Source organism: Adiantum capillus-veneris, chromosome 17, assembly GCF_014529385.1.
Source record: "Adiantum capillus-veneris isolate H3 chromosome 17, ASM1452938v2, whole genome shotgun sequence".
In the NCBI taxonomy this organism is placed as follows: Eukaryota; Viridiplantae; Streptophyta; class Polypodiopsida; order Polypodiales; family Pteridaceae; genus Adiantum; species Adiantum capillus-veneris.
The window spans coordinates 51,185,342-51,203,629 of NC_140947.1; the positions used below are offsets into that span (position 1 = coordinate 51,185,342).

Below are 18,288 nucleotides of genomic sequence, written 5' to 3' on the forward strand. Positions count from 1 at the left end.
AGCATTGAGAGCTAGATCACTAATACTATAGTCTCGATTGAAGGATGTGGACCCTATGCTCCCTCATTTCTTGAGGTTAAGGTCAGCATGCGGTAGGATTTTTCTGCTAGGATCCCCCATGAGTTAGGGCAGTTGCAGACCCTTTCGACAAAGTTCATAATGACTTGGATAAGAAAATGGAGACACACGTTTCAATGTAAGCAACTGATTATAGTTGAAATTCATTTGTTATGTTTCTCTACTTGAAATGGAATCTGATCTTTGTAGTCATTCAATCCTGTTGGCATTTGACAGAATGTTATACTTAATAAGGTTAGGAGTCTTCCTTCAATTCTTTGCAATGCAGTGGATTTGTCGCCAGGAACCTTTAGTAACTTCACAGGCTTTTACAGGATTATGGTAAATCAATGTGTGGACAATGTCCTTGTGTACACAATTACTTTATAATTACAATTAAACGGCCAATGCCTTTATCCGGAATCACTGTATGGAAGAAACCCATTTGATCAAAGCTTCATTAACCATCCCGGGTGCTTCATCATGAGGACAATGCCCCGCCTGTAATCTCACAACGGATGTCGGACCATATAAGCTTTTAATTTTCTCTACCTTTGATGATCCCATCCAAGGATCCAAGTCTCCCCACAACAGCAACAGTGGACATGACAGCTTGGCAAGCAGCTTGTCCAATGTAATGTCTGATGGCTGAAAAAGGTAGCCAGCCATAAGCCTGCAATATAACTAAACATGGTTATTGGCACTACCAAGTTCTTCAAAATATGACACTCTAAATGGATTCAGTGAGCATCAGAAGAGAGAAAACCCATTATCACAAAACCACAGCCAGCATTTGCTAATGTTGTAGTCCTGGGGTTGTGGTTAAGTTGGAAGACTGGGATATATTACAGAAGTAGGTTCAAAAGAGTAGAATGCGAGCACAACAATTGACTGTGATGGACACCTCTTGTTTAGTGAATTAGAGGCATACTTCCTGTTTGTTTCCACATTGGTAGTTCTCAATTGAGCCCTCCTCTGTTTGACTTAAATTGAATCTCTATATGGTGCTTTAGTTTTATATCTCACTCAAGCGCGCCACTGTTTTATGTAAAGTGAAAATCTAACCTCTCTTCATTAAGTAAGAGATCAGCTGCTCCTGGAAGGGCATAAGCCTCAACACATCTTGCTCTATAATATGAGACTAAATCTATGCATTTCCAGACTGTACTTATCATCTATCAGTCCTTCCGTGGTCCCCTTGGTATTTCTGATTTCTGGAAGTGACATTTTCTAAGAAGATAACACTACAGAAAATTTGATTTCTCTCGGGCACAGCCAGATACATCTTCGCATGAGAGACATACTTCATTGAGAGAGCTTTTCCACATCGTGTATATTAGGGCTATGCATTTACACTAGACAAGCAATTGTTACTCTCTAGCTTTAAACTTGTTGTATATTTCTCAGATGAGTCCATTCAGTCGACAAAATATGACAGACATTTAGTTCATCGTTGGTTCCAGTTTTGTATCGCTTTTGACGGATCTGATTCAGCTTTAATTTCTTAGACTCGGGTATTCTCGATCAGGTGTAGATCACAAACTACTAAAATAGGTCCTATAACCAGCATGATAATGTAGATCTTTTTTTTTTTTCCGAGAAAAAGATCCTTCTATTAGTTAATGAAAACTGCCCATAGGGCTACAACCACCTCTGCAAGAGAGGGCTACAACAAGTATGATGGGGAGACTCTCCCAAAGAAAAAAACAGCATATATACAATGAGGCTAAATCAAGAGATGGGAGGAGGGAAGAGCCACACAGGTGGACAGTAGTGCCATCTGAGCACCCCCTGGACTATGGTGTAGAAAGGCCCAGGGTGCCAGAGTCAAAGGAAAGCCTCGCGGCGCTCCCGCATGCGGTCGGAGCTGCCCTGTAGTCCCTCAAGCTGTCCTCTGAGAGTATGGATCATCTCTAGCCAAAAGTCACGAACAGTCTCTGCTGGTGGCACAGGGCGAGCCTCAAAGATGCGGAAACAGCGGGCCCGCCAGATGAACCAAAGTGTCAGGCCACTGATGAGCTCCCAACACTCCTCTCTCTCACTGCACCACTCCTGTGGAGTAAGCTCTGTAGCAGGCTGGAGTGTAGGTCACCCCCCCTGCATCACTATCATCCTGCTGGTGGAAGATAGCTCAAACTGAAGTGCCGGGCCCGTGAGGGTGGACCAAGCCGCCGCCCCCCAAGTGTATTGTCGAGCCGAGGAGAGGGCAGGCATCAGCCGAAGAACTCGTAGCCACACCTGTTGGGCCGAGGGACAGTCCCAAAGACAATGCCGCTGACTCTCCACCAACTGGTCTCACAGGCTGCACATGCGGCCGAGAGACCACTATGTACAAGCCAGCTCCCTACTGCTGTGGCTTTGTGTGCAACCAGCCACTGAAACAAAGTGACGCGCCTCAGCTGTCTAGAGTCCCACAGCCTCTGCCAAAAGGCTGCCAAGAATTCGACTGTGAGGCCCTCCTCCTGCCAATGACGTGCTTCAGCGGGGCGGGCCTCTCTCTGTGCTGCAAGTATATGACGTCCAAGCCGAACAATGTACTGAAAGAAGGGGACTCCTGGGCGGTCTGCAGAAGAGAAGGGGTCCCTCCATAGCCACTCACCAGGATCCCACTGTACTCGTGCCAGTGGACAACACTCCCAAGCCCATAGCCTCCAGTGTCCAGTCTCAAGAGCTGCTGGGTCAGGGTCAATGACGCAAGTCCTCCCACAGATGCCCACCACTCGGATCCTCTAGAAACAGCACTCTGCTACCTGCGGGGCCTCTACTGCAACTCACTGTAATCGTCCCCCACCCTGAAGCTCGAAGAAAAGGGCTGGGACAATCTGTGAGCAGGCCCTGACTGAAATGAGAACCTCCAGTCGTGTGAAGGCTCTCATCCACCGGGGTGCTACTGGCTCGTAAGGCGTGAACCACTCAGCTGGAACTGACTCTGAGATGCCCTGACACATGCTCTGCACCCCTCTCATGCCCTATAAAACTGGACACCGTGCACCTCCTCTGACAAACCTGTGAACTCTAGCCAGTCACCTAGAGAGCGCGCTGGACCTGCTGCCATGAGACCCCAAGAAACATGAGGCCTACTCCCAACCAAGTGGCCTCTCTGAGTGCTAACCATGGGGATCACGAGGGGCTGCCGTAGGCGCTCCTCCGTGCACGTCGGCTGTCTCTGCTCTAGGCCACGCAGTAGGAGCTCCCAAGATCGAAGCAAACTCACAGCGAAGTGGTCCTCCAGTCTCCTGCTCAAACCAACTCGGCGCAACTCTGTAAAGATCCATCTGGTCGAAGGTTGCCAAGGGCCTCCTGACTGAGGCACCCTGGCATGAAGCCTCTGCAGCAAGAACTCCTTCCAGGGCTCCTCTCCTGGAAGAAGTCCTCTGACGATGAACTTCCCAAGAAGGGCTCTGCTCTGCTGTGCTGGATCAATGATCCCAAGCCCTCCTTGAGAACAAGGAAGTGTGATGACCGACCAAGCCACCTTGGCTCCGGTAATCTGAGTGTCACGACCTGACCAAAGGAAGTTCCTGATCAGCCTCTCTACCTGGCTGATACAAGAACTCGAGAAGATCCAGCAAGAAGTGATGTACCACATAGTCGCCAACAACACCTGGTTGGCAACTACTACTCTACCCGCCAACGAAAGTCGTGCTGAGCTCCAATGTAACAGCTTTCTCCTGATGGACAGGAGAAGAGGAGCAATCTGCTGCTCGGGGGACAAGTCCAAACCAACCTGACAACCCAAGTACCGAACTATAGTCCCTGGAAGAATCCACCTGAAACCCTCTCCTGGCATCCAATCTGACACAGGAGCACTGCCAACCGAGAATGCCACTGTCTTTCTCCAGTTGATAAGTGCGCCCGATGCACAGCAGAAGGTCTCCAAAGCCTACTCACATCTGTGTAGATTGGCCTCCTGGCCCTCAAGGCTGAGTCGTCGACAAACTCAGCATCCAGAAGCTCATCTCCCCGTATAGGGAGTGCTAAGCCCCTCAGACCAACGTGCTGTGACACCAAAAATCTGCTCATCGCCTCCGCATAGAACAGAAAGAGAAAGGGAGCAAGAGGACAACCGTGTCTGACCGATCGTGTGAGCATGAAACGCTCACCTCTACCTCCTGCCAAAAGCACCTGACTGTGAGCCTGTCTGTACAAAGCTGATACCCCTTTGATCCAAGCATCTGAGAAGCCCATCCTGCGTAGACTGCCCTCTAGAAAGTCCCAGTCAACTCTGTCGTATGCCTTCTCAAAATCAAGAAGAAGAATCACAAGGTCCTCCCCACGGAGCCGTGCCAGGACAGAAGCCTCCTAGAAAGTGAAGATGTTGTCAAGGATACTGCGTTCCTTGACAAAACCTGTCTAAGTCCCATGTATAAGGCTCTCCCAAAAGTGGCTGAATCCTCAAACTCAGAGCCTTGGCAAGAATTTTGTAGGCTGAGTTGAGGATGGTGATGGGGCGCCACTGTCGAATCTCATCCAAGGAGCCACCCTCCTTTGGAATGAGGTAAATCAGGCCCTCACTGATGCTATCCGGCATCACTCCTGAGTGCAGAATGTACTGAAAGGCACTACAAAGATCTGGGCTAAGCAGGTCCCAGTACTCCAAGAAGAAGCTGGGAGTCAGTCCATCCTCACCTGGACAGCTACCACGAGGGAGGGTCCTAAGAGCCGTGTGCAGCTCCTCAAGCTGAAGAGGCATCTCTAGCCTCTGGCGCATCTCCTCAGTCACAAGACAAGGCATCTGTGCCCAAACCTGCTCCCTGCATGCATCCTGCCGCTCTGACTGAGGCTCAGCCGACAGTAGCTCACGGTAAAAGTCAGTAGCAACTGCACGCATATCCTCAGGCTCACAAACAACTGACCCATCGGGTCTCCTCAACTAATTGACCTTGGCATGCGAGTGCCGAGGTCCCACTGTCTCAAAAAAAGCACCTATCACTCTGTCACCCACCTGGGTCCACTGAGATGCCTGTCGGTGAAAGGCAAACTTATGATGCCTCTCCTCTGTGCAAGCAAGCTCCTGGCGAGCCTGCTGTAACTGCTCCTCCAACCATGGACTGTCTGGATGCTGCTCTTGCATCCTCTATAATGAAGCAATGCCTCGTCTGAGACGTTGCTCCTCCTCTCTCGCTGCAGCCCGTTCAGCCAGAGCCTCCTGGAGAAAAAAGTGGCTAAGCTGAGCTAGGCCTAAGGCCACTCTGTCTGCAGGTAGAGCCTGGCTGTCCATGCCCTCTGTCCAGAGAGCCTCTACCCTCTCTCTGAGTGCTGAGTCCAACAAGACCCGCTCTGGGATGCGGAGCATCGTGCTCCCACTCCTCTGCTTGTCTGCCTCTGTGAGGATCACTGGTGCATGGTCCGAGAAGGATGTCCATGCCAGGATGCCCACTGATCCCCCCAAGTCAGTGAAGTGGTCACTAGTGTAGAAGCGATCTATCCGCGATAGATTCACTCCTTTCACTCTGCGGTCCGACCTAGAGAAGGCAAGACTCTCTGGAGGCCTCACAAAGCCCTGTATCCGAGACCCTCAAAGTCATACACAACCTCCCTCAAGCTGCTAACTCGACTCCATGCACAGTAGCATGGCTGCCTCCAATCCTGTCAGAAGGGTCCTCCAACATGTTGAAGTCCCCTCCTACACACCAATGGTCAGCCTGTGGCAAAGACTCAACAATTTGTGACCAAAACTCTGCACGAGCATTCGCCAGATTGGGCGCATAGATGTTCAGGAAGCCCACAAGGCCACCCTGAACCTGCATAGTAATCCATTGAGCCCTGCCTAGCACAATAATCCCTCTGCCCACACTGGCCTGCTGCAATGAGTCCGCAATAGTCATACATACCCCACCCTGGATGCCTTCAGGTCCAAAAGCAGCTGACCAAAAGGTACCATATCGTCCACGCAAAATCTGACCACATCGCCGAATGCGGTTCTCAGACAGATGGTGCTCTTGAAGCATAAGGAGATCAATCTCTCCTCCCACAAGGCAACACTGAAGCTCCTGACACAATCGGCCCCGCTGTCGCTGAAACTGGGGCCCACCTAGTCCATGCACGTTCCATGAGACGATCCTCATGGGGAGCGAGAGAGAACAGATGCTGCCCGTAGCAGCAAGACGGGCTATCTTCGAGGCTGGCTTGGATGGGGAGTAATCCGCATCAGAGTGTCCTCTAGATAGGCGAGACTGTAGTGAGTGTCTAATCCAAGCCCAAGCAGAGCGAGCCGTGCGTAAAGCAACCTCCTCTGTCCAGGAGTCCTCATGAATGTATACATAGCAAGGCAAACACTGCGTATCAACAAAAAAGTACACCACAATGTGCCTACATCCTGCTGAGTCTGGGGGTGTCACTGCAAACTTGGCCAGTGGCCACAAAGTCTGCAGCAAATCTGTAACTCCAAGTTCTCCCATGTGGTGAGAGAACTCGAGAACCTATGTATGCAACCATCCCACCACTGAGTCGAGGGACCACTCTGTCTCGGTCCTACCACAGAGGAGGAAGGAGAAACCAACTGCTGAGTCCAAGGCCTCTGTCCCCCTAGCGGCGAGGAACAAAGCATGGACCCTGAAGCAGGCTGCCTCGTGGTTTGCTGCGGAATCTCCGAGAAAGCGAATGAACCTGTAGTCGAAGAAATCCCAGCGGCGTCGGAGGTCAATGCTCGTCAGACCACGAGGGATAGCTGCAAGGGAAGATGTCTGAATCTGCAGAGAGGGCCGCAAGAAGGGCTGACCCTCTCTCGCTAGGCGACTCGTGGCAAAGGCGCTGCCAAGAGATCTCCTAGCCGCCGGCGAGGGACCAGTCTCCTGAGTCGACTGTGGAACTGGAGCAGGAGGGGGGGGAGAAGGAGCTGGGGGGGGGGGGGGGGGGGGGGGGGCGCGGAGGGGAGGAAAAGCGGGGTGGGGCGACAGAGGTAGAGGGGCGAGGTGGGGAGTGGACGGGAGCAGAGGGCGGGGAGGAGGAAGAGGAGGGGAAGGGGAACTCTGAAGGGGGGGCGGTTGGCGAGGGTGAAGCGGAGGTGGAGGCTGGAGTAGGGGGCTCCTCCTGCTCAAGAGGACCAAAGCGGTTCCCCGTGGGAACCCACTGCTACTGAGTAGGCACCTGAGGGCCACTCTGAGTGCCAGGCTATCGCTGTGGCCCCTGGCGTCGGCGGCCACGGGCCTGCTGCCACCCCTCCTCCGCTGGAGCCCTAGGCTCGGAGGGTGACTCTGAATCTATGCGTTGTGCCGCTGGCTGTGGCTACAGCACTGCCTTGGCAGGCTGGGGCTGAGGCTGAGGTGGAGGTCGTGGCCTCCTCCGTGGACAGGCCTTCGCTAGGTGGCCTATCTGTCTGAAAATGAAGCACTGGTTCGGGAGACCCAGGTACTCCACACTCTGTCTAAATCAACCCCTACTCACCCGAGGTAGAAGGATGACCTTCGGGAGCGTGTGGGTATCTCTGACCAAAACTCGAACTGAGGGGATGCCAGCCGCCTTGGCAGCTACTGATGCTGCTGTACGAGGTGTCTCCAGGACAGTCCCGATGGCAGAGCCGATCCTGGAGAGAAGTGGTAGGTACTCCCTCCGTAAACTCGGAAAGCAGACTGAGATGAGGATGTCTGCCTCCTCTACTAGCACATCCGAAGTTGGGTCAAAACCATGTCGCCACTGTCGAAAGTGGGCGCGTGATGCTCGGATGGCCAGTGGACTCATAGCTATGACCTTGGAAGCCATCTCGGAGGTCTCGAACTCGATCTGGTAGTACCCCCGTCCGAGAATCTGGACATCCAAGATCTTGCCCACCTCTCCGAGAAGGCGGGCCTGGAGAAGGTCTCGCAGCTCTCCTCTGCTAGGACAGGTGCCGAGAATTTTGCAGATGACCGAAGTCGCCTGCAAACGCTCAACCTCAGCGGCAAGGCTCGCTTGCTCTGTCGGCGATAGAGCAAGTCGAATGGTGGGCTCAGCGGGGTCGGGCGAGGGGGCTTCGGATGAGTCCTTCTGTGGCGGAGCTGGAGCCTCCATCTGTGTCTACTGCTGTGGCAAAGAAACGGACGGTGAAGAGAAACTACAACCGAGCACGCCGAGTACTGTCCGAAGAAACAGTGATGCCGAGCCAAGTGCAGGAACCTTCTGGAATGACGAAGACGGGGGGGGGGATGGGGGCGCAAGAAGGGGGCAGCGGGGGGCAGCGCGAGGTGAGGGCTGATGCGCGCAGGCGGGCGGGCTGGGCTGGGCAGAAGCGCGCAAGGGCAGGCGGGGGACGGGAGGCAGCACGACGCGGGGGGGCGGGTAGCGATGGCGCAGCGGGGGGGGGGGGGGGGGGCGAGCAGCAGTAGCGAGCACTCTCTATCAAGTTTAATGCATTATGCACTGATTGTGCCAACTTGCACTCGATAATGTAGATCTTTCTCAACAGGAATAACCATTGTGCATCAAATTGTGGAACCTCCCCCCAAGAAACTGAGGACAAGCTCACACTGAAGCTCAAAATATGGCATTATGTCGGAGCGTTTTGTCATGCTCCTCAACTATTCCAAAACACCCAATATTTTCCATCTTCCCAACACCTTTATTGTCATTACTGAGAAGGAGATTTCACACACATTTTTGTCTTTTTCTTGTGGGAAGTGCTTAGTAAACTCCATTAGGATGTTAAATCAAACTAGCTCCCAGGCAATTCTACAGCGCTTGGAGGAGGTTGGAAAAACCTTTCTTACACCCGAGTGTGGTACATTGGTTATCCTAGTTCCCTTTCAAATAACAGATCTTGAGTTGGGATAGATCTTTTGAGGTCTCTCGGAATTGTTCCTACGGCATTAAAAGCATTAAAACTTCTCTTCTCTCTTCTCTTCACCAGAATGGTTCTTGATCTCCCATCTCAAAAAATTTGAGGCAAATATCAAAAACCCTGCTATTTTTTCCTGCAATTAGTGAGGTCTCTTGGGCAAGCCATTACATATCCTTTACAGGTTCAAGCTCAGGATGTTCCCTCAATAACGATAATCTGTACCTAAACAGAAATTATGATTTAAGGCTGGTAATATCACATAAATCCCACTAAATGCTTAAACAGAATCCTGATAAGAGAAAACAATACATGCAATCACCATCTATTGTTCATACTTCACATCGTAGGATCTCTAAAGTCCAGAGAACAAACCAGGGACTCCTGTTAAGCTTGTAAACAAAAAGAATGTCACCTGTAATAAACCTCTCCTGCATTGGCGTCGTTAGTCGGGTGGACAATAGAATCCACAAGATAATCATCCACATTTGTCTTGTCAATATAAACCTGTCAGGAAAATGGAAAGGTGCAATGAGTAAAAGAAAATATTAATATAAATATATTCAGCCATAACAGGTGACGATTACATTATTGAGGACAGATCGAATGCGAGCCGGTTGCTTGGCTTGCCAAAACGCAAAACTGATAGCTAACTTGCGAGCCCAATCTCTTAATGGATTCCAAATGAGCCTTCTGACTGGTGTTTCTTCTATAACCTCCTTTTTGCTTTCAGAATTTTCAAACTGACCTGAAGCATTCAAAAGGGCAACTCCAGATACAAGCTCAGGGTAATTTGCAGCAGTGTTCAAAACAGTGAATCCCCCAACACTGCAATAAACCTCTCTCTCTCTCTCTCTCTCTCTCTCTCTCTCTCTCTCTCTCTCTCTCTCTCTCTCTCTCTCTCTCTCTCTCTCTCTCTCTCTCTCTCTCTCTCTCTCTCCATAATATGTAATCATATTGATTACCTAAAAGAAATGTACATAGTCAAACGACCCCACATCTATATTTTGGAGTATGGATGTATTCCTTACATCGACAATCCTTAGGGAATCATAGGGCACATTGCCCTTTAGAGATGTTGATATACTCTCTCTCTCTCTCTCTCTCTCTCTCTCTCTCTCTCATAAAAGTATTCTATGATACTTCTGAGGAAATGCTCAGAGAAGTGGATTTATCACAGAGGGGGCTTACTAGAAACTCACAGGATAAAGAACACACTGAATATGGGAGACATCTCATGGAGATGGCAACTATACATGGTTTGGCCATACTTAATGGTCTAGAGAATTTCCCGTTATCCGGGGGATTCACATGCTTCCCGCACAAGCATGGGGCCAGTACAGTGGATTATGTCATGACTTCACCAAGCTTTATTTCTAGTATCAAGGACTTTAACGTGGGACCCAGACCGGTTGGGATTGCAGTGGATCATGCTCTCTTGACCTTATCAATCTCCTTCCAATACAATGTCTCTCAAGTACAAAGAAAGAAGACACACACAAGATATACTTTCACGCCAGAAACTGATTCAGTCTATGTGGAAAAGATCTATAATAGGATGTAGGCAGCCGAGCCAGTATATACTGTAGAGGAGATTACTTCTCAGTTAACAGAGATACTACATGGAGCAGCACAAGAGGCATACCCACATACTCCACCTGATCAGAAGAGAGGATCTGGGAACATGCCTCAAAACAGTTGGTATGACAAGGAATGCAGAGAGACGAGAACCCAGGTCCAGAAAGAGCTTACACTTGGGATCATCACATATAAGCAGTCTCGGATTGCTCTTCGGCGTATAGTACGTCGCAAGAAAAGGGCATTTTTAGCCAAACTAGAGAAGGATTTATATCAGCTCTTCTTGAGTCAGGACTCACATGAGGCCTGGCGCTTATTTCACGAGCACTCACCGCCTCCGACGATTACTTCTCCTGAGATCTGGGGTCAATATGTAACATCATTATATATGGTATCTCGACAGCCTCCATTACCAGATCCGCTAGAGCCATGCCCTGCTACTAGTACTTTCTTTACTACGGAAATGGTGGAAAAAGCCATTGATAAGATGAAGACAAGAAGAGCATATGATCATGATGGTTTAGTAGCAGAACATCTGATCCATGCCAGGGATCTACTTTCAGAAGTCCTTGCTCGTCTGTTTAATCGGGTCATGTGTGAAGGATTACCTGAATCTTGGAAATTATCTACTATCGTACCTATTTTCAAGTCAGGGGATCCTATGATACCCAGGAACTACCGTACCATTATGGTAGGTCACACTTTGCCCGACTGTACGCATCCAGTCTTGAACAAAAATTGAGTAGATGGGCAGAGAATGAAGGCATAAGGGCAACAGGAGAAGCTGGATTCAGAAGGGGTTATTCCACTATAGATCATATTCTTACGCTCAGAGCCATTATTGAGGAAGGAAGAGCAAACGGGAGAAGGATGTATTGTTGCTTTGTGGATTTTCGGAAAGCTTTTGATACAGTACCAAGGGCCAGATTGATGCGTAGGATGCAAGAGTTAGGGGTCCCCAAAGAGATTATCTGGGGGATCATGGCCTTATACGGGTCAATAACTGGTTATGTACGTACTCCAGAAGGGGATTCCGACATTGTTCATTCCACCGTTGGAGTAAAGCAGGGATGCCCACTGTCCCCTACTTTATTTGGTATGTACATAGATGAGGTATCAGATTACATTGATAGAGAGGGTGACAGAGGTGCTCAACTTGCAAGGTCATGGATCCCTTTGTTGTTGTATGCAAATGATATTGTATTGATAGCAGAATCACCAGATGGAATGCAGAGGCAGCTAGATGCATTACATAAATTCGCGGAGGATAGTGGACTGTCGGTAAACTTGGGTAAAACCAAAGTTATGGTGTTTAACACCACACCGCAGTGGGTTAGGAGATCGGCACCTACATTTGCATATGGCCAGGATACAGTAGAGTACACAGATGCATACACATACCTTGGTGTGGTATTTGCAGGACCGAAGTTTATTCTTAAGAAAGCAGCGGATGCTAGATTATCCAGAGCCTCTGCGGCCTTTGGAGGGTTGGAGAGGATGTGTTCACAAGTGCAGTTTCAGGAACCACGAACAAAACTTTGGCTCTTTGATACTCTGGTGGCTTCGGCTATGCTTTATGGGGTCCAGATTTGGGGACCATCTGTGGATCAGGATAATTGGAAGTCAATGGAGAGACCTTTGGTATCTATGATTTCCCGAATGATTAGAGCCAAGGCCTCCATACCACACGCGATTACCCGAGCGGAACTAGCGGCCCCTCCGATAGAAATTGAAGCTCTTACCAGATCAGTGTCCTTTATACATGGTTTGTGGGATACAAATAATTTAGACTGGCCCTCGAATCCCTCGACAATTAGCAATGAAAGGGGATACATGATGCTGGTATGCGCAACTGTCCTCGTGATTTCAGAGACACGGGTTCAGTATGGAAAGATTACCCCCCTTCCAATACTCTCTTGAGGCTCCATCATTGGCAATTACACGAACGGAGATTGATAAAATCATCCGACAGGATCTTATACAGTTGGATACTAAGAGGACATGGGTAGACCCTACACAAGAATTGGGCACAAAGATGGCCGACTACAAAGAAAACTTCCTACAACTACCTGAAGATGGATTTGTGATTCGCCCGAGTTACATGGATACCCACCTGCCTCATGGTTTGAGATGTGCTTTGGTCAGATTCGTACATCCTCACACCAGTTGGAAATTGAATTTGGCAGATTTAGGGGAATCCCACCTGAGAGCAGAATTTGCAAGTTATGTGGAATGGAGCCGGAGACAGAATTACACTATATATGCCACTGCACAGTATACTATGAGATACGTGGGCGTTTTCATTGCCTCTTTAAAGAAGGCTTTGGACCTCTAGATAGAATCATGCAATACCAAGATCAAAGATGCTTAGGCTTGTACCTACTGGAACTACATCGGCACAGGGATAATCTAATGAGAAGACAAAGAGCACTACAGCCTCAGAGGCAGATCACAGATTTCTTCGGATCGAGAGAAGCAGGAGTGGAAGGAGAAGCAAGAGGCCAGCAGCCAGCACAAAGGAGTACCCACATTCATACCAAAGGCACCCTAATTGACAGAGCGATTGAGCTTAGGAAATCGAGACGGCCACGACCAAGATGCAGAAGCACACTTCACCGGAGGAGACTACAACAAAGGATTAGAAGCATTCTAGCCAGACACCCAGAATGCTCCTAAGAAGTTTATTTAATACTTTGTATTTAGTTTTTCACATTTATTTTCACACTTTCACACTTTTCACACTTAGTACTTTAGTACTAAGGTACCCAGACATTGTAACAGATTCACCACTTTTGTATTAGTCTGGTCTCATAGGTCATTCTGGCCTTTTGAAGACGTTAATATAACATTTCATTTCATTTCTCTCTCTCTCTCTCTCTCTCTCTCTCTCTCTCTCTCTCTCTCTCTCTCTCTCTCTCTCTCTCTCTCTCTCTCTCTCTCTCTCTCTCTCTCTCTCTCTCTCCAGCCCATTGCGTGAGGTGCTCCAACCAGCCCATCGCGTGGAACTCCAGCAGCTCTCTCTCACACTTCGCACCAGCTCTGGCATGGGACAGCAGTTCAGCCCCTTGCTCAACCAGCCAGCTCATCACCACGTGGAGCTCCAGCAAGACCTGCAAAAATGATTAGAGGATGCACTTGCTACTTTTGAATCCTAGAAATAAAAAATGGAAGAACGCATGAATGAAAAGGATGTATTGTTCAAAACACTTAAAGGAGAACTCGCAGCTTGTAAAAATACCCCCGCAAAGGAGGGAGAAAATCAACCCTCAATGATAAAGGATCTCGAAAGCATGGAGCAGGTAAAAACTCTACGTGAAGAGGAAGAGCAGAAGGCACGAACAACCTCTTCATGGGCGGAGCACCTATTCAAAACACAAGAGAAGGTTTATAAAGCTGAAAAGTGGATCGAGGACGCAAAGAAGGAAAAGATGAGAAGCATGAATCCACACCGACATCCGCCATCATCAATATAACAATTGAGGAGGAGCAAAAGAGGAAGACTACAGCCCTTCATGTGCGTGTTACAGGTCTCAAAGACACTGGAAAAGTAGAAGAAGTGAAAGAACTCTTGAAGCACATGGGCATTTCTGAACCCACGCACATACGTGCTTGGAGAGTGGGAAAGAAGGGAAGTGATGAGAAAGGAAGTTCCAAGGAAAGAGCACTCATTATACGCTTCCCTATGTTGGAAGCTAGGAAGAAATTCCTGAAGGAGAGACCAACACTCAAGCAAACTCGGATATTTTTGGGTGATCACCTCACTCTAACACAAGTAGCACACATGCAAGAGTTGATGCCAGAGATCAAGGCAGCAAGGGAGAAAGGAAAAATTGCTCTCTACACGGGAGGGAGAGTAGTGGTTTTGGAAAGACGCACCACATGACGGTGCGAGACCCATGGGACTAACCTTAAAATGGAAGCATGGAATTGTGATGGATCAATTAAGTGAGATGTAGACGCATTTGAGGATAGCTTCGAGAGAAGAGACATTATTTTTTGCTCGGAGACGCATCAGACTCCTAGTGGCACATTACCTAGAGTGACGGGATACCATTGGGAGACTACTTGTAGACAGGATGTGAGATCAACGCATAGAGGACGTGGGTCAAAAGGTGTGGCAATCCTATTCAGGGAGGAGCTTCAGCCCCTCATTCTTATTGTTCGGAGAGATGAGCAAGCCAAATATATGTGGGTCAGAGTGAGAGCAGAGACAAGGAGGCCACTCTACATTGCAATATGCTATTTTGTCCCTAGCACATCTCATTATGCATCGTCCAAGGGGAAGTCACCCTACATGATATTGGATGAGGACATATGGGAGTTCTCTAGGGATGGAGATGTCATTCTTTTAGGAGACTATAATGGCATGACGGGCCAATCTCAGGAAGCTTTTGTCACAAGACGGTACCACATGCCAATAGAAAAGAACAGATTGAACAAAGTTTTGGCACTTCAATAACAACTGAACTGAAAGAAAGAGAGACGACACGCGACACGGAGTGGCGGAATTCCACCCAAGAGAGTATTGGCCCCCAAACCTTGGCGCCCCTTTTGGTATTTCTTTATATTGCATCATCAAAGTACAAACCAGTACTCCATCCTCTGCATTTTCGTCCAGAAGCATGCCAAAGATTGAGCCATGGCTTCATTTTTAAAGGCCCTAGGTCCAAAAGCAATTTACATGAAAAGCCTTCAAACTCAAAAGCATCTTGTCTAGACTCCAAAAGCGATGCCCAAAAGCTGCCAACGTAAATCACGAAAATCCGTACAACTCCCACATCAAGAGTCAGCGTAAACACGAAAATCCGTATAGTTTTCCACGTCATCATGTTAATGCAAAATCCGGTTTTTTCGTACAATTGCCACGTCATCAGACCAGCGCAGATTGTGGAGATCTGTACAGTTGCTCCATTCTTCAGTGGGTCGATACGCAGTTTGTGACATCCCCCCTTCTTCAAAGAGAGTAATCGTCCGCGATTACAGCATATCTACAAAACAACTCAAGTTAGCTCAAAAACTTCTGAGGGACAATCAGAGGGGCAATCATTTGCTCTTTTGTTAAGGAGTTGTCTTTTCCTTTTGGCTCTTTTGATCAAGGAGTTGGCTTCTCCTTTCGTCCAGGTCGGAACTCTTGATATTCCGGCGTAGTAAAATTAGCCATCACATCCAAACCGCACGCAAGACAAACCTCCCTCCGTGTTGCCAGTATGTGGTGCCCCAGTCAGATTGTGTACTGAAAGAATGAGGTCCCAGGGTGCTCAACTGAAGAGAAAGGGTCTCTCCAGAACCACTCTCTAGGGTCCCACTGCACTCGTGCCAGAGGGCGACTCTCCCAAGCCCAAAGCCGCTAGTGGCCTGTCTCAAGAGCTGCAGGGTCAAGAACTAAGACAGCTCCTCCCCTGATGCCCACAACTCGTATCCTCTTAGAGCAACACTCTGCAACCTGTGAAGCCTTTGAAGGGACTCTGTGAAGGCGACCCTCTCCATGAACCTCAAAAAACAAGTGTGGTACAGACTCCCAGCAAGCCCGAACTGCAATGAGGACCTCCAGTCGCGTGAAGGCCCCCATCCATCTCGGAGCTGCTGACTCTAAAGGTGTGAGCTACTCCTCGGATATAGCCTCTGTAATGTCCTGACACATGCTCTGCACCCCGCGCATGCCTCGTAGCTGGATGCTCTGAGCCTCCTCAGACAGACCTAAAAACTGAAGCCAGTCACCAAGAGTGCGGGCTAGACCCTCTGCCATGGGACCCCAGGAAACATGAGGCCTACTGCCAACCAAGTGGCCTCTCTGCATGCTAACCAAGGGGTTCCAAACAAGGGGCTGTCGCAAGCGCTCCTCTGTGCAAGTGGGTTGATGCTGCTCTAGGCCACTCCTCAACTGCTCCCATGACCTAAGCAGGCTCGAAGAAAAATGGTCCTCTAACCTCCTGCTCAAACTAGCTCTATGCATCTCGTGAAGATCCACCTGATGGAAGGGCTCCAAGGGCCTCCTGTATGAGGCACACGAGCGCAAAGTCGGTGAAGCAACACCTCCTTCTAAGGCTCCCCCCCTGGAAGCAGTCCTCTGACCACAAACTTCCCAAGAAGGGCTCTGCTCTGCCATATTGAGTCAATGATCCCCAACCCTCCCTGAGAACATGGTAAGGTGATGACATGCCAGGCTACTTTGGCCCGCGCGAACTGAGTGTCGCGCACTGACCAAAGAAAGTTCCTGATCAGCCTCTCCAGTTGGCTGATACAGGAGCTCGAAAAGATCCAGCAAGATGTGATGTACCACATAGTGGCCAGCAGCACCTGGTTGGGCACTACAACTTTGCCTGCCAAGGAAAGCCGTGCCGAACTCCATTGCAGCAACTTCCTCCTAATGGACACGAGGAGGGGAGCCTTCTGCTTCTCAGAAGACAAATCTAGACCAACCTGACAACCCAAGCAACAAACTGCAGTCCCTAGGGGAATCCATCTAAAGCCCTAACCTGGCGACCAATCAAGCGTAGGAGCACTGCCAATCCAGAAAGCCACTCTCTGCCTCCAGTTGATCAGTGCGCCTGATGCACAACAAAACACCACAGAACACCTCTAGAGCTTGCTCACGCCTATGTAGGATGGCCTCCTCGCCCTCCAAGTACAGAGCTGAGTCGTTGGCAAACCCAGCATCCAACAGCTCGTCTCCCCGAATAGGGAGCTTTAAACCACGCAAACCAACCTGCTCTGAAGCCAAGAATCTTCTTCTCGCCTTAGCATAGAATAGAAAGAGGAAGGGGGCTAGAGGGCAACCCTGTCTGGCCGAGCGTGTGAGCATGAACCGGTCCCCTCTACCTCTTGCCAAAAGCATATGACTGTGTGCACGTCTGTAGAGAGCTGACACACCTTTGATCCAAGCATTTGAGAAGCCACATCCTGCATAGAGTAGTCAACTCTGTCATAAGCCTTTTCAAAATTGAAAAGACGAATCACCAAATCCTCGCCTTGCAGGCGCGCAAGGGTAGAAGCCTCCCAAAAAGTGAAAATGTTGTCAAGGATACTGCGCTCCTTGACAAAACCTGTGGGTCCCATGTATAATGCTCTCTAGCAGTGCTCAGAGCCTTGGCTAGAATTTTGTAGGCTGAGTTGAAGATGGTGATGGGTCGCAACGATCGAATCTCATCCAATGAACCCCCCTCCTTGGGAATGAGGTAAATCAAGCCCTCACTCATGTTGTCACGCATCTCTCCTATGTGCAACATGTACTGAAAAGCGCTGTAGAGATCTGAGCCAAGTAAGTCCCAGTACTCCAAGAAACAAGCATCAAACCATCCTCCCCTGGACAACTACCTCAGGGAAGTTGTCACGAGGACGTGGCAACTGTTAACTATGTCACGAGGACGTGGCAACTGCTAACCTTAGTTGTTGGTTTCTTTTCAATGATTTTTGTTTTATTTTTTAGATCCTCTTTTTGAAGTTGCAAATGGTCGGACATTGTATGGCCAATGTGAACAGTAGTTTCACCCGCAGACGGGAAGTTGGTCGGCACTGGAATTTGTATAGTAAGAGGATGTCTAGGCTCAATTCAAGATCACGTAGGTCCCCCCGTCGCACTTAGCAAGATACTAGGAAGTGAACTCAATTAAGGCACAAAGCCAAGGTGGGATCACCAAAGGAAAGTATCCGACAATTGGGCCACATTGCATTTTTGGATGCGGTCCCAATGAGGATAGATGGTCAGAAGACCAGTGGGAACCCAACGGAAGCATCTCCTAAAATTTAGGGAACTGCTATTTTGGGCCATGAAATGTGTTCGCGTCATTACCTTCGGAATGACAAGGGGACATTTTAGAACTCTGCCGCAAAGTCAACTGGGCAACCAATCGGGAGATTTTTAGGCGGCAACCCCGAAACGGGAAAATGCTTGTAATCGTGCC

General features: G+C 49.2%; 1 protein-coding gene across 2 annotated transcripts in view; it reads right to left on the reverse strand.

Moving 5' to 3' along the window:
* Positions 1-228: 228 nt before the first annotated feature.
* The window catches only part of LOC147437233 (alpha/beta-Hydrolases superfamily protein), a 56,987-nt gene continuing 38,927 nt past the window's right edge, over positions 229-18,288 (reverse strand). For both annotated transcript variants that reach the window (XM_086486817.1, XM_086486816.1), the window contains 3 exons: positions 9,397-9,637; positions 9,225-9,316; positions 229-730 (listed from right to left, as the gene is read on the reverse strand). In XM_086486817.1, the coding sequence (XP_086342943.1) occupies positions 481-730; positions 9,225-9,316; positions 9,397-9,637 (583 nt within the window). In that variant the 3' untranslated portion in view covers positions 229-480. The remainder of the gene's footprint in view (positions 731-9,224; positions 9,317-9,396; positions 9,638-18,288) is intronic.